The sequence below is a fragment of the Xenopus laevis genome, chromosome 8L (genome assembly GCF_017654675.1).
Source record: "Xenopus laevis strain J_2021 chromosome 8L, Xenopus_laevis_v10.1, whole genome shotgun sequence".
Taxonomy (NCBI): domain Eukaryota; kingdom Metazoa; phylum Chordata; class Amphibia; order Anura; family Pipidae; genus Xenopus; species Xenopus laevis.
In genome coordinates, this window is record NC_054385.1 from 121,358,010 (window position 1) to 121,374,345 (window position 16,336).

A 16,336-nucleotide genomic window follows, 5' to 3' on the forward strand; every position below is an offset into this window, starting at 1 on the left:
TATACCATATACTCCACGGGGTTATACAATCATATAATATGTTTCCAGGGATCTCTAGTAATAACTGGCTGTTGTAATTAGTAGTGATGGGCGAATTTATTCGCCAGGCGTGGGTGAATTTGCCCGGTTCGCCGCTGGCAAACAAATTTGCGAATTTGCCACGAAAATCGCCATCGGCGAAAAAGTTTTGACACGGTTGATGGTTTAGACGCCGGCATCAATCTTTTTCTGCACCCAACGTCAAAATAGTAGATTTGAGAATTTTTCGCCAGTTTTGCGCATTTCATGGGAAATTAGCGAATTTCACGGGAAATTCGTGAAATTCGTGGCGAAGCGAAGTGGGACAAATTTGCCGAACACTAGTAGTTAGGGTTGCCACCTTTTCCGGAAAAAAATACTGGCCTTCCTATATATTTATCATTTTCCCCTATTAATAACGTTGGGATCAACCATCATTTTTACCAGCCAGGCTGGTAAAATACTGGCCAGGTGGCAACCCTAGTTGTAATGTAGGTGGGCTGGTGGCCTTGCTGTTTATATGACAGTGTGTTTCCCTGCTGTCTTACTGGCCTCCAGCCAAGTGCATTCCACCTTAAAGGAACAGTAACGTCAAAAAATAAAAGTGTTTTAAAGTAATGAAAATATAAAGCAGTGTTGCCCTGCACTGGTAAAACTGCTGTTTGTTTAAGAAACACTACTATTGTTTATATAAACAAACTGCTGTGTAGCAATGGGGCAGCCATTCAAAGGAGAAAAGGCTCAGGTTACACAGCAGATAAGCTCTGTAGAACATAATGGTGTTATCTGTTATCCACTATTTAACCTGTGCCATATGGACTTTTTTCAATTTCCACCATTGCTACACAGCAGCTTGTTTATATGAACTACAGTAGTGTTTCTGAAGCAAACACAGCAGTTTTACCAGTGCAGGGCTATATAGTACATGATATTTTCATTACTTTAAAACACTTACATTTTTTGGTGTTACTGTTCCTATTAATTATTAATAAAGAGTTGAAAACCCAGAACGTATCCACTTTTGTTCTTTCGTCAGCCGTTGTGTGTCTATGTGTTGAGTGAGTGTGGGGATTCCGGTTACACTGGCTCATCTGGGGTTAATATGCTTTTCTTTTTAAAAGTTTTATTGGGTTTTACAAAAACAAGCAAGATATAACATTGGTCCATTGGAGGACTATAACACAAACTTATACAGCTTAGAGAGTTAGGTGTCCTAGAAGGATTTGATGATGGAGAATACACCTAAGCTGTTATTAGAGCTAAGTAAGAAAACAAAAGTAAAACAAAACATATTAACCTAATAATGCTCAGCTAATCTTGAAAGTTGAACAAGAAAGATAATATTAAGGATATGCTGGAACACATAAGTGACTACAAACACATCACAAATGTAAATAAACATTTTAAAATTAGTTTTTAATATGCTTGTTAACCATTTTCTGTAGTAATTATAGCGGCCTGTCTGGGGTATGTTTTGGTAAATGGGTGTGTTATTTAGGGGTGTGTTCACAAAGTGCACGTGGCCAAACATTTTTGCAGACTTTCATAATTGATACTCTCTCCCCCTTAATATTTGATGTGGACGTCCATGTTCTTCTCCCTGATCCATCACCGCTGTGGGGGATCCGAGCCACCTAAAGGTGTATCCAGGGCCACGAAGCAAGGTGCCTCAGGCGGCACGGAGCGGCAAGTTACCAGGGGCGGCAAAGAGCAGCCTCTCTAACTTTAAGAGCGAAATTTCCATTTTTTAAAACAGAAATTCGGCTCTTCTAGTGCAGTGAGGGCAATATGACAATAAAATTATGATATTAACAATAGAATAATGAGAACACACATGCCTTCTAATATAGGAGGAGGGCTTTTGACCATGTATGGTATTTCCGTGTACCCTTTGCTCTTATGGTAAATGCTCTGTAAAGGTATAAAAGCTTGTTCTAAGAGGAGTGTCTTTGGGAAGTTCTCCTGTCACACTTAAGTACTATGCTGTGGTGTGATTGTGACAACTTCCTAGGCAAAACTCTTGTCATGTTTGTCTTTGTCTAATAAATAACCTCACTTATTTGAATAGCCTTTTCTCAGAGTTTTGCTTTTATAAACGAGGTCTTGGTATACAAAATACCAACAAATAGGGGCAGATTCACTAACTTCGAGTGAAGGATTCGAATGAAAAAAATTCGAATTTCGAAGTATTTTTTGGGTACTTCGACCATCGAATTGGTTAAATTCGTTCGAATTCGAACGAATCGAAGTAAAAATCGTTCGACTATTCGACCATTCGATAGTCGAAGTACTTTCCCTTTAAAAAAAACTTCGACCCCCTACTTCGGCAGATAAAACCTACCGAAGTCAATGTTAGCCTATGGGGAAGGTCCCCATAGGTTTGCTAACCTTTTTATTCGAAGTCGAAGGATTTCAATTCGAGGGTCGAATTTCGAAGTATTTTTAACTTCGAAATTCGACCCTTAATGAATCTGCCCCATAGTGTTCGCTGCACTAGCGATGCGGCCCCTCCTCGACCAGTTCTGCCGCTACAAGTTAGAAGTGCGGAGCGGGAGGGGGGCGGCATCAGACGTCAGTAGCCCCTGAAACGCACCTCGGTATATCTTGAAAAGTACCAATCATTCTCCACAAGGTGTCACATTGCTGGCGCTGTCTGCGGTTTGTACCAGCAATATACCTCATTGATCTGGGGGTAGTAACTAGTAATAAAGCCTATTTTTGTTTTGTTTACAACAGCCTCTGGTGTCCTATATTTTTATTTCTACACAACAACAGAGAAGTTGCAGTTGCACAACACCATCTCCCTTCCTCCTCCGTTTAGCGAGGGCCCTTCTGGGTAAGAGATTCCTGTGTGACCCATGTTCTACCTTGGAAAGTCACTTTTAAGGCAAGATGTGGTTACCCCTGATTTCCCCATAAAGAACAACTTTGCTTATGTTACACATTGTTTCCAGGCACAAATACTGTACATCCGTTATCTCACTGTCCCAATAAATATGTTGTCTATCTTTCCACACAAATCATTATTATCACATTAGTAGTAATCGGTAAATATGTGTATCCCCAGGCATAAAGCTGCAGCATTCAAACATCCCGCCTCCTTTACATTATCTGTGTCTGACACATGGAATCATTTCATTGGTTGAAAGTTTCTACGTCCCAAGGAATTTTCTGGAGTTCTGACAGCAGAAGCGATGCAGTGTACGATGCATCCATTGATTCGTCTGCTATTCATCCTCTTCATCTCATTCACCCTACTAGGGACAGGTCAGTATCTTGTTCTAAAGTGTCAGCTTATGTGTTTGTCTGGCCGACAGCGAGAGACAAAAAGAAAGTGAAAGACAGAGAGAGAGAATGTGCGTCTGTAATCAAAGCACAGCTTAAAGTGATAGTTCACATTTGCTAACTGTTACTGTTCTAGAATGTCCTACTCTTCATTTCATATAGATCTTACCTTATTTGCCTTTCTTGCGTTTCATATAGGGGGTCACGGACCCCAGAAAGAAATCGCAGCACTCTAACCCACAATCTGGAGTTGATCAGCTGCTAAAAATGATAAAAACTAATATTTGTACACAAAAAAAAAAGAAAAATTGGCAGCGTGCAGTTTCCCTTTAAAGATATGCAAGCTCACGTGCCTCATCAAGGCCCCCCATTGTATGCTAGTCCCTGACTATATTGGCATTCAAAGTTTGTACAGGTATGGGAGCTGTTATCCAGAATGCTTGGGACCTTTGGCTTTCCGGGTAACAGATCTTTCTGTAGTTTAGATCTAGTTTAGATCTTTGCATCTTAAGGGGCAGATTTATCAAGGGTTGAATTTCGAAGTAGAAAATACTTCGAAATTCGACCATCGAATTGAAATACTTCGAAGTCGAAGTATTTTTCTGCAAAATTGGCCATCGTGCGATCGAAGGAGAATCGGTCGATCGATTTTAGCGTACGATGGAACGATTTTCCTTCGATGTGTAAAGACTTAGAAAATGGTTGCAGAAGGTCCCCATAGGCTAACATAGCACTTCGGCCGGTTCAATTTGGCGAAGTATTGAAGTCGAAGTTTTTTTAAAGAGACAGTACTTCGATTATCGAATGGTCGAAAATTCGAACGATTTTTACATAGAATCGAAGTAAATTTGAAGTCGTAGTATCCTATTCGATGGTCGAAGTATCCAAAAAATTATGTAAACATTAAATAAGGCTGGTTTTGCTTCCAATAAGGATTAATTATATCTTAGTTGGGATCAAGTACAAGCTTCTGTTTTATTATTACAGAGAAAAAAGAAATAATTTTTTAAAATTTGGATTATTTGGATAAAATGGAGTCTATGGGAGACAGCCTTTCTGTAATTCAGAGCATTCTGGATAATGGGTTTTCGGATAATGGATACCATACCTGTAGTGCATTTAAAATTAAGTCCCTCAGCAAACAGTGAAATTGAGTATTAAGACCATAGTGCACTTACCATTAATTAGTTATAATAGCATTCTAAGGTTGTAGTGCATTTAAAATCACTGACCCCAGCAGCCAAAAATCTATTGCTCTGCGAAGCTACAACTTTATTCTTATTATTTCTTGTTGTTATTATTTATTCTTATTCATCCTCCAGTCTCTCGTTCAATTCACTGCCTGGTTGCTTGGGTAAATTGGACCCTAGCAACCAAATAGCTTTTAAATACTAAACTAGATACCTTAAATACAGGTATGGGACCTGTTATCCAGAATGCTTGGATCTGGGGTTTTCCTGATAAGGGTCTTTCTGTAATTTGGATCTCCACACCTTTGGATCGCTCAAAAAATAATTTAAACCTGCATTACAACCCAATAGGGTTGTTGACTTCCAATAAGGATTAATAATATTTCAGTTGGGATCAAGTACAGGAAGAAAAAGGAAATCATTCTATAATTATTTGATTAAAACTGAGTCTGTGGGAGATGGCCTTCCCATAATTCAGAGCATTCAGAATAACAGGTGTCTGGATAACAGATCCTATACTTATAAAAAAAAACAGACTAAAATGAAGAATATCTTACAAATATCACTGTATGCACCATTCAAAAATATAATTTAGGACAGGACTCCACGGACGATTCTGGCGCGATCCGACGCGATGCGCAAAAACGCTGGCGTCACGTCGGATGCGACGGAAATAAGGTAAGTAATTCTATTGTCGGATCGTGTCGCAGCGTTGATGCAATGCGACACGACTGTCGGATACGGACGCTGCACGCTGCGACAATAGCATTACTTACCTTATTTCCGGCACATCCGACGTGACGCCCCGTTTTTGTGCAGAGCGTCGGATCGCGCCGGAATCGTCCGTGGAGTCCTGCCCTTAAAGGTGAATTTAACCTTTAATCTAAATCTAATATTAATTTCTGAACCTTGAATGATCGGACATCAGAAAGTTAATTGCATTCCCCAGGAGTAATTATCCTTTTTTCCCTCTTTTGAGCAGAAGACCCTGTTGCGGAGGTGAATAAACCAGTAAACGGCACTGTCACATTTCACCATGGTTTTGAGTTGGGCAATAAAATAAATTGCACCATTCGGGTGACCAGTCAAGGTGTATTAAAGGAAGTTGCAGAATACAGAAAAAGTCGTTTCAATGTAACCAACGAGCAGTTTGTGACGCGCACTGTATTCAACAATTTGACATTAGAGATCCAGAAGCTGACATTGAATGACAGTGGGGTTTATGAAATATCCTGTAAGAATCCTGCAAAAAAGAGTATTCGTTTCAAACTCATGGTTTACAGTAAGTATCAGTCTGAATCATCTACTTGTGTCCTTGATATACACTACTGTATAATGGGGGATATTTACCTAAAAACTGCAATTTTTAAACCTTCTCTCAAATGCTTTTTCCAGAACCGATAGGTTAGTTACCAGGGGATAGAGGAAGCAGACCCTGCGGCTGCGCGGGGGCAGGAGATATAGGGGCACAATGAGGCCCTAATTCATATACAGTTTCAATAAATATTGGTAAAACAAGTAAATATTTTGGGGGGCCTGAAAAATAATATGCTGTGGGGCCCAGTAATATCTAGTTACACCACTGGTAGTTACGCTACTGGTACAGAAAATTAATCCTCTTGGAGCCATTTAAATGAATGACATTACTTTATACATGAATTCATACATATCTACCGTACTAATAATAATAATTTACTTTATACATGGATTCATACATATATACTAATAATAATAATAATTTATTGAATAGTGTGATGTTTTAGGGACAGGAATTCCTCACTTCCTCCTGAAATGTATCTTTGGCCAGAAGAATCATGAATCTGGTCCTCTGTTATTATTCAGTCATTATTCATCAGGGGGGTGCTATGCTGTGTTTTAAACTTTTTTATTATACATAATAAATGCCATTATTATATGCCAGTTGAGAAGAAGCATAATAAGCCTTGGGCTCAACAGAAGAGGAGTACTAGGAATGTGTCTCAACCACCTGCCAACCCTCCTTATCTTCATTACCATTCCTGCTTTACATCACCCCCCTAGTCAACCACGCCCCTCACACTTACTGTGGAGGGGTGGGGGTGATTGAGGGCAAGGGGTGTGCCTTGGGTGCACTTTGGAAGTTGTACTGGCCTATTAATGAGTATATGCAAACCTCCCTTTTGATAATACCCCTCCCTGAATGAAAATATGACAAATCGAATATTATGTGATAAGCATACTCTATGGGGCAGATTTAATTAGCTCGAGTGAAGGATTCGAATGAAAAAAAATTCGAATTTCGAAGTACTTTTTTGGGTACTTCAACCATCGAATGGGTCAAATTCGATCGAATCGCATGATTCGAAGTAAAAATCGCTTGACAATTCGACCATTCGATAGTCGAAGTACTGTCTCTTTAAAAAATACTTCGACTACATACTCCGCCACTTTTCTAAAAAAAATTCGATACAATAAACATCCTTCGATCGATCGCTTAAAATCATTCGATTCGAAGGATCTTCGATCGTTCGATCGAAGCATTTGCGCTAAATCCTTCGAATTCGATATTCGAATTCGAAGGATTTAACTTTGAGGGTCGAATTCGAGGGTTTATTAACCCTAGAAATTCGACCCTTGATAAATGTGCCCCTACCTGTTGTTTTAATCACACAGCTTTCAAATGGGGGTCACTGACCCCATCTAAAAACAAATGCTCTGTACGGCTACAAATGTATTGTTATTGCTACTTTGTATTCCTCATCTTTCTATTGAGGCCTCTCCTATTCATATTCCAGTCTCTTATACAAAGGAAAATTGACAAATTGTCTCTCTACATCATCCTAAAAGGTAACGCAAAGGTGAACAACCCCTTTAAACAAATTGATTGAAGCTACTCCATTTTTGGTTCTTGAGAGGTAGATAATGTGTTTATCAGTATAAACCCCCCCCCCCTCCTATTCGCCTTTGGATGTCTGTTTTGTTAGAAGGAGTTATTAAAAGGAGGGCAATACTGTTGCACTGGGAATCTATAAGTCACAAAGGCCAAATATGGAGTAACTTCTGCTCTGTTTAGCTCAATAAATAACAAAAAAAAGATATTTATTTTGTGATTAAAACAATAGGCAAAAAGTATGCTTGGCACAAGGCCTATGCATTGCATTCATGTTGAACAAAGGGGTATACTGTCCCTTTAAAAGGTGGTGTAGCAGATATGTCCACTGTGTTGGTTGGCACAAGCGCTGTTATTTCCAAAATTATACTGATTTTCTTTTATTCTTTTGCAACACCAGAACCAGTGCATCAACCAGTTATTAACAGTCATTGCCAATGTGGATCTAATGGGTGTAACTGCTCTCTTCATTGTCTGGATCCAACAAACACTACCTCTGCCCACTGGATTATTTTAAAAGACTCCGAACATGCCAATATTTTAAATAAAAGTACAATATGGACCCTGCTTGCTGATACATCTGAAAACACTGAGTACATGTGTGTGCTACAAAATCCTGCTGATCAGAAAAACACCTCCATTGGCTTCTGGAAACTCTGTTCTGCTTCAGGTGAGTAACAACCCATAGATGGATTAAAAGGCACAGGGGCAAATTCACTAAGAATCGAAGTTGCGCCAGGCGCAACTTCGCTGCACTTCGCCAGGCGAATTTTCGCCAGCACTTCGCAAATTCACTAAAATCCGAAGTTGCGCACAGGGGTAGCGTAAGTTTGCGAAGTTGCGCTAGCGTTGATTCGCTATATAAAGCGAAGTTGCGCTAGCGAAGGCTAATTTGCATACGGCACGAAATTCAAATTTCAATGGAGGAACACGTATCTGCACTACAAATGCCTAGAAAACCTTCAAATCAGCAAATAAAAATTTTATTTTGCCCTACACATGTGCCCCCTGTCTAGGTAAGTTGCCATGAGTCAGGAAATGTAGGGGGGAAGGAGGGGAGCCCCAAAAAATTTTCAATCTTTTTCAGCCTATCAGCCATCATGTAGAAAACACGCCAGCGTTTTTTGGGACTTAGAAAAAATTTTGACTTTTTTTGAAACAATCCCTATCTACTCTATTGCGCTTCGCCAGGTCTGAGGTGGGGAAGGAAGTCTAGCGTAAAAGGTAGCGTTCAGTACACTGCGCAAGTTAGTGAATTTGCGTAGTTTCGTCGCTAGCGAAAATTCGCCTGGCATAAGGTTGCGAAGTAACACTAGCGAAACTACGCCAGCGTTCGTTAGTGAATTTGCGCAGTAGCGAAAATGCCAAACGCTAGCGAAATAACGCTAGCGTTCGGTGCTTCGCGCCTTAGTGAATTTGCCCCACAGTGCTTTCCCTTTACAAAATGATCTCAATGAATAGGGCTTGTGCTGAACGCAATGTCAATGAGAACCCTCTGTATAATTAGCTGCCCCTTATCTCACAGCTGCAGCTGGGGGAGGAGTTTGTATAAAAGGCTTCTCAGTGGAATGCTGCAATCAAATGCCTATGATTTATTTTTTGTTTTGTTTTTCTGGCTCATCATTTTAGTTAAACGGATAACCAGTTGTGCCCTACAGAAAGCAATAGAATTAAATATTTGTACCTATTTTTTTAATAACCAAACCATCATAAAGAAAGAGCTGGAGAGGGATAAGGCCCATGACAGACACTGATATTATACTTTGTCTTTATTCTGTAGGTTACAGTCACATCCGTTGCCGGTGTTTGAGTAACTGGGAAAAATGCATTTATTTCAGTGCGAGTGCTGGTGTCCTGGTTTTCATTCTGATTTTAGCCATAGCCAAGAAAATAAAAGGTAATTTAAATATTGAACTGATATAATCGCCTTCTTTGCATTGATACTATTAGGGGGGTGGGACAATGGATTAAAAACCGGGAGTAGTTTTAAAGAAGCAGTTCTAGAGAAATGCTGGACAGGATTCACTAGAATTTTGATGCTTCATTTGCTTTTATTATGCAGACCTTCCAACATCATTTCATTATCAGAGATATTTTTGTCATTTGCCAACACCAAATCCGTTCCCACCAAAATATTTCCCAGTTCTATCTATAACTATACCCACTCTCAGGCTACCCAAAGTTTAAAAAAAATGCAACGGCCAGCTCAGACATGTAAAGCCTTATTTACTAATGCAAGTGCCAGTTTTTGGATTTTGCACATTGCACTTGCCTTAGTTAATGACTCCTATAACTTCTTATCAATCTCACTGTCACTGTCACTTTCGTTTATGTAAAACCTGTAGCCCAAATTTATAAATGAAAACTAAAGGTGGCCATACACGGGCCAATAAAAGCTGCCGACAGATTGGGCAGTTTATTAGCCTGTGTGTGGGGCTCTCCGACGGGCTTCCCCGATCTATATCTGGCAGAAAGGCAGACAGATGTCGATCGGGCAGGGCTAAAAATCCCGTCGAATTGCGGGCCGCATATATTCGTTGATGCAGTCCCTCGATCCGACCACCCGTTATGATCCGATTGTTGGGTCCTAGTACCATGATGGGATCAGCTCGATATTGCCACCTCCGGATTTCTGTTTTTGCCTCCCCTAGGCCGCCTGGGTCCTTGAAAAAGGCCCAAATGTGTGCCGAAACATCCGATTGATGTACTAAATAAAAAAATCTTTTTTTGATGAAACAGTAAATTGGAGTGCAGGTCTTTACAGCAAATCTATATGTGATATATTTGACCCTGCACCCGCAAATATTGAGAAAAGTCCGGTTTTCAGAGTGCAGCTGCTTACTACTGACTATATATATATATATATATATATATATATATATATATATATATATATATATATATATATATATATATATATATATATATATATATATATATATATATATATACACACACACACAGGTATATATATATATATATTTTTTTTTTTTTTCTTTATGCTAAAAGTTAACTTAAAGTTGAACCTCCCTGTTTCCAAACTTGATTGATATAAACACATCACGATAATATTTGGGCCCTAATTTCCAAGGTATAATAATTGTGACACAGGTATGGGATCCATTATCCGGAAACTCGTTATACAGAAAGCTCCGAATTAGGGAAAGGCCATCTCCCATAGACTCCATTTAATCCAAATAATCCAATTTCTTTTCAGTAATAATAAAACAGTAACTTGTACTTGATCATAACTAATATATAATTAATCCTTAGTGGAAGCAAAATTACCTATTAGGTTTAGTTAATGTTTACTTTATTTTCTAGTAGACTTAAGGTATAAAGATCCAAATTACGGAAAGATCCGTTATCAGGAAAACCCCAGGTCCCGAGCATTCTGGATAACAGGTCCCATACCTGTACCTGAATGAGGTGAGGGAGGGTAAGAGAGAGACCCCAGGGGCCCAGAACAACAGTAAGTGTGGAAATCCCATATCTGCTGTGGCCTCACTTTTTGACCCCCAAGTTCTTTCCCCATGTGATCTTCAGATGCTGAGGCCCTTCAACTTCTTATTCCAGAGGAGCAAATGTTAAGTGAATGCAAATTCTACATACCGACACAATCAATAATTCTAAAAATCTTAACAGAACAGCAGATTTGACAGAAAAGCAGGAGGGCTAAGCCAGAAACATCCATGACTGTCCATATGTCCATAATCAGACCAGGGTGAACTATGATACCAATGTCAATTAGGTCAGGTGAAAGTCAGAATACTTTGGAGCAGGTACCTCCTAATGCTGCTTACCCAATGCTGCTCCCTTCTCCCCCCCCCTGTACTTAAGGAATGCATATTGCAGAGAGTACAACTGCACATTTATCATACCGGTATTCCCCTCTAATTCTTGATTACTTGCCCTTTAAAAATGCGTGTGCACCATTTCGCCTTCATCTCCTCTACAAGCCACATGGTTTTGTAATCCTATGCTTACTGGGTATCAAATTGTTCAGAAGACTCCTGGTGTTCATATTAAGAATGATTTATCTTTGTCTATAAGTAGGTAGGGGACCTGTTATCCAGAATGCTCAGGACCTGGGGTTTTCCGGATAACGGATCTTTCCGTAATTTGGGTCTTCATGCCTTATGTCTACTAGAAATTCATTCAAACATTAAATAAACCCAATAGGCTGATTTTGCTTCCAATAAGGATTAATTATATCTTAGTTGGGATCAAGTACAATCTACTGTTTTATTATTACAGAGAAAAAGGAAATCGTTTTTAAAACAGTGGATTATTTGGATAAAATGGAGTCTATGGGAGACAGCCATTCCATAATTCGGAGCTGTCTGGTTTCCGGATAAGGGATCCTATACCTGTATATGTGCAATATAAACTTGGTGAAATCTGCAGTATCTCAGCATAGACCTGGTTAAGGAAATAGTTACTTAGTTAAATCTGGTTGAAAAAAGACAAAGTCCATCAAGTTCAGCCCCTCCAAATGAAAACCCAGCATCCCTACTCTCACCTAAATTATATATACCCATATCTATACTAACTAGCCCAGGTATTACTTGTACTTGACCGAGGGCAACTTTTTGCTATGTGTGTGTCTATGTATATTAGTGGCCATGCATATGTCTCATTTTGAAAACTGCTTTGCAGATACTATACAAAGTAAAAAACAAACAAACAATGAAATGGAAATGACATCTGTGAAGAGCCAGCTAATGGATAAAAGTGAGTATATACTGTGCTTAATATTAATGCCAAAGTGTCTTTATCGCATGTGCTTTATGCAAAGCCCCAGCTTTAAATAGTCAGGCATTTTTACTATAGTCTATATAATTTGACTCCTTTAATCAGGGCTGGAACAAGGGGTAGGCAGAAGATGCATGTGCCTAGGGTGCAACAATGGTGCACATTCCCCTACTACCTGCCTATAAATACTAGTATGAGGGTGAATTACATACTCCTCAAAAAGAGCAAATTTCTCAAATTGTTGTATGTATTATATCCAAACTAGAGGTACTGGCTGTTTAATAAACACTGTCTGCCTCATTTATGTTTTTTTGTTACCCTTGCTATTGCACAAAGCCAGACCTAGAGCTAATGGCACACAAGGCTGTCTCTACTGCTGGACTGATATATACTCATGTATCTGGCTTGTTGCACTGATAGGCCTCTATTTCCTCTCTGTACTGTATAAATGTGTTTTTAATAATTTCATTTTCACTATGACAAAGGCTTTTCTGAGATCTATAAAGCCTGTGGCACACGGGGTATTTTAATAGGGACAGTTCTTCACTCTACCTTGTCCACCTGTCCCTGCTTGTTGTTCTGCTGAATGAAGTCTCATACTTGGGTTGCCACCTTTTGGCCGGAAAGACGTGATGCAATGGGTGGGGCTGTGATGCTGCGGGGGAGGGGTCATGACATTGGGGGCCGGGCTATGACGTGGCGATTATGATGATCACTGCGTCAATCATAGGGAATCCTGCCGGTTTTGAAAATTTGCTTTTGATCCAGGCAGCCCTTTAAAAATCCAGTCTGTCCGGATAAAAACTGGACAGGTGGCAACCCTATCTGATACACAGGGGTGATTCTCCAACCCATGCCAACTAAGGCAGCCTTCCAAATGCTGCCCCGCTCAACCCCTCCCCCAAAGACATCTTTTTTTGCTCTCCTACAGGGGAGAAGGAATTACTGTGTTCATTAGAATGAGTGCTTTTCAGTCAGTTCTATAAGGAGCAGTAACAGGCGGACGGGGTATGTCACTGTGTTCCACCAGAGGGCACCAAAATGTGCTGTGTGTCATAGGTCTCAGTGTAATAGAATGTCTCACAGAGATTAAAACCAGTAAAGCCTTTATTGGAACAAAGTTGACCTCACAAATGTGGCACTGGCAGAGTATCTTCCTGCTTTGGTACATGAATCCCTATGGGGCTCATTTACGAAGACCCTATTCACAAAGCTCCTTGCAAAAATACACACTCCTTTACTTATACTGTGCACCAAAATGCTTTGATAAATACAGCAACAGGTCGAAAATTCAGGGTCTATGGACACAGCCCTGTCTTGGTGCGATTTCCAGGGCTCCCTTCATATCTTATCTTAACAATTGTGGACCCCTATTAGAGCCTATTTGTCTTACCTGCTCCTTAGAAACAGCTCAGTGGGGTTGGCCGGCACCTCCTCACATTGATTTATGTTCTGTTTCCAGCGAACACCAATTTGGGCATGTGCAGCTGAAGTCAGGTCCAGAATATCTTTAGCCACCCATGATCTTGGTATGAGATTGCTGAAAAGAGAACATCAAGGGTGCAATATGGTGCCTGCCAACCACACTGTTCTACACTGCCTTTTATTTTAGGAACAGGTACAGCAAATGGGGAACTATTAGGAGGTTGAAAGTATTGTGGGCTGTTTCGGGTTTTTAAAACCATTTTATTCTCCTTTAAAGGAGAAGGAAAGCTACCGAAGCAGTTTATTCCCAATAGATTAGCCACAATAGTGCCAGCTAGAACACTATATTTATTCTGTAGAATGCTTTGCCATACATGAGTAAACAGCTCTAGAAGCTCTCTCTGTTTGTTTAGGATAGCAGCTGCCACATTAGCTTGGTGTGACATCACTTCCTGCCTGAGTCTCTCCCTGCTCACTCATAACTCTGGGCTCAGATTACAGCAGGAAGGGAGGAGGAGCAAACTGAGCATGTTCATGCCCAGGGCAAGGAGTTTAAATTGATAACAGGAAGTCTGATACAGAAGCCCATGAGTACACAATAGAAGGAAAGAAATGCTGTGTTTCTATTGACAGAGGACTCAGAGCAGCATTACTTTGAGAGTTTACTGGTGTATTTATATAGACCTTTCTGATAAGGCTTACTTAGTCTTAACCTTTCCTTCACCTTTAAATAAGAAGGAAAGGTTAAAAGTAAGTCATCTTTATCAAAAAGGTCTATATAAATGTACCAGTGAACCCTCAAAGTAATGCTGCTCTGAGTCCTCTGTCAAAAGAAAAAAAAAATTCTTTCCTTCTATTGTGTACACATGGACTTCTGTATTAGACATCCTTCTTTCAGCTTTAACCTCCAGGGCTAGGGCTTGAGCATGCTCAGTTTGCTCCCCCTCCCTTCGGACTCCTCCCCTCCCAGCAGTAAAATGAGCCCAGAGGTATGAACAAGCAGGGAGAGACTCAGTCTGGGAGTGATGTCACAGGCTAATATGGCAGCTGCTATGCTAAATAAACAAAGAGAGTTTCTAGTGCAGTTATGGTATGGTAAAGCATTCTGAAGAATAAATATAGTGTTCTCTTTTGCACTATTGTGGCTAATCTATTGGCAATAAACTGCCTCAGTAGCATTCTGTGTGATGTGCACTAGGCTGAGCGCAATCAAACCTTGTTCTGCACATACACAACTCCTTTTTCTAACATTTATATTCTTTGTTTTCTAGCAGAAATATGCGGGACACCCGGACACCTTATGAGCAAGACATTTGAGGCGAGTGAATCTTTACAATAAAGAACATTGGAAAAGAAGCATCAAGGTTATGCTCTGGTGTAACAGTCAAGACTTCAAATGGAACCATGTTTGCAAATGTGCTATCAAACTGGGTATACTTGACTGGCAGATCCTTTAAGTCCAGTTCCCATTCATTTTCTTTGGGATCTGGCCAAAGTTTCATTGACTCGGCATTCATATCTACTGAAGAGGATTTTTTTTAAAAACACATATTTGTGTTGATCTCAATTTGTGTGGATCTCAATCTTCAGTTGGCATTTCCAGTATCTTTTTTAACTGTTGTCCTTGATATAAAAACCAGAGCCAACCTGTGCCATTGAGGTTCTGCAGACAAAGTATAATGTGCATTATGTCTGTACCCATGAGTCGTATTGTTAGTTTTAAGCATTTCCCACATTGGCCCCCATGATGGCACCCATAGTTCCTAGTAAGGAGTGGGCCTGAGTCAGAGGGAGTGGGTTTTCCCGGTGTCCCACCAGTCAAGTTGACTGTCAGTACATTGAGGTACTCATAGGTATTCTCTAAGTCCTGTTTCAGGACATACTATATGTATTTACATTTCATTGCAAGGGGGAGAGAGACAAACCACAAAGAGAACTGGGGAATGCATTTCAATAGCTCATAAATGTGTGTTACTTTCTTTGTACTTAAAGGGGTTGTTCACCTTTAAATTAACTTTTAGTATGATGTAGAGATTGATATTCTGAGACAATTTGCAACTGGTTGTCATATTTTTTTGGGTTATTAAGCTTTTTATTCAGAGGCTCTCCAGTTTGCAATTTTAGCAATTTGGTTACTAGGGTCCAAATTACCCTAGCAACCATGCATTCATTTGAACAAGAGCCTGGAATATGACTAAGAGGGGGCAGTGTCCGACTGGGATGCCAGGGGCCCACCAGAAAACTTGGTGTGCCCAATTTTCTATTATTTCTCATTTCTTCACTCAACCTGTTTATTCTCCTAGTCTTTTATATCTACTTACTCTATTCTTCCATTATTAAGCATTTTTCCTATAAATAAATCGGGAATTACTATGAAATAGGCTAAATGGTTAGAAGCAAGAGGCCCACTGACGCCTGGGCCCACCGGGAGTTTTCCTGGTATCCCGATTGGCCAGTCCGACACTGGGAGGGGGTCTTAATAGAAAAATAAATAATAAAAATAACAATTGCAATAAATATGTAGCCTTACAGGGCATTTGTTCTTTAGATTTGGTCAGTGACCCCATTTAATAGCTGAAAAGAGTCTGAAGAAGAAGACAAATAATTCAAAAACTATAAAAAAAAAGGACAAATGAAAACCAAATGAAAAGTTGATCATATACTATAATTAACGGTGATCCACCACTTTAACTTATGGGACCAATATAGACTCAGGGCGCTTCTCTGAGCAGTTTTGCAGTTTACACTTTTCACACCTTTAATTGACTATATAGGAAGTACATGGAAAGTGCAT

At 39.9% G+C, this 16,336-nt stretch overlaps 1 protein-coding gene across 2 annotated transcripts; it reads left to right on the forward strand.

The window, feature by feature from the left end:
- The first annotated feature begins 2,592 nt into the window (after positions 1–2,592).
- On the forward strand, positions 2,593–15,831 carry LOC108699375. Of its 2 annotated transcripts, none has more exons than XM_041573519.1 (6): positions 2,593–3,285; positions 5,476–5,775; positions 7,763–8,032; positions 9,143–9,259; positions 12,022–12,096; positions 14,817–15,831. In XM_041573519.1, the coding sequence occupies exons 1-6, from the start codon at positions 3,213–3,215 to the stop codon at positions 14,879–14,881; spliced, it is 900 nt and encodes a 299-aa protein (XP_041429453.1). In that variant the 5' UTR covers positions 2,593–3,212; the 3' UTR covers positions 14,882–15,831. The 2 variants fall into 2 exon arrangements, with proteins under 2 accessions (XP_041429453.1, XP_041429452.1); XM_041573518.1 differs by having other exon boundaries at positions 2,596–3,285; positions 14,814–15,831.
- Positions 15,832–16,336: the final 505 nt, after the last annotated feature.

Excerpts from the sequence above, each read along its gene's own strand:
- LOC108699375 (XM_041573518.1), top strand. The coding sequence starts at position 3,213 with ATGCAGTGTACGATGCATCCATTGATTCGTCTGCTATTCATCCTCTTC. Across the intron at positions 3,286-5,475 it reads ATTCACCCTACTAGGGACAG|AAGACCCTGTTGCGGAGGTG; the intron begins GTCAGTATCTTG and ends TCTTTTGAGCAG. Across the intron at positions 12,097-14,813 it reads GAGCCAGCTAATGGATAAAA|CAGAAATATGCGGGACACCC; the intron begins GTGAGTATATAC and ends TTTGTTTTCTAG.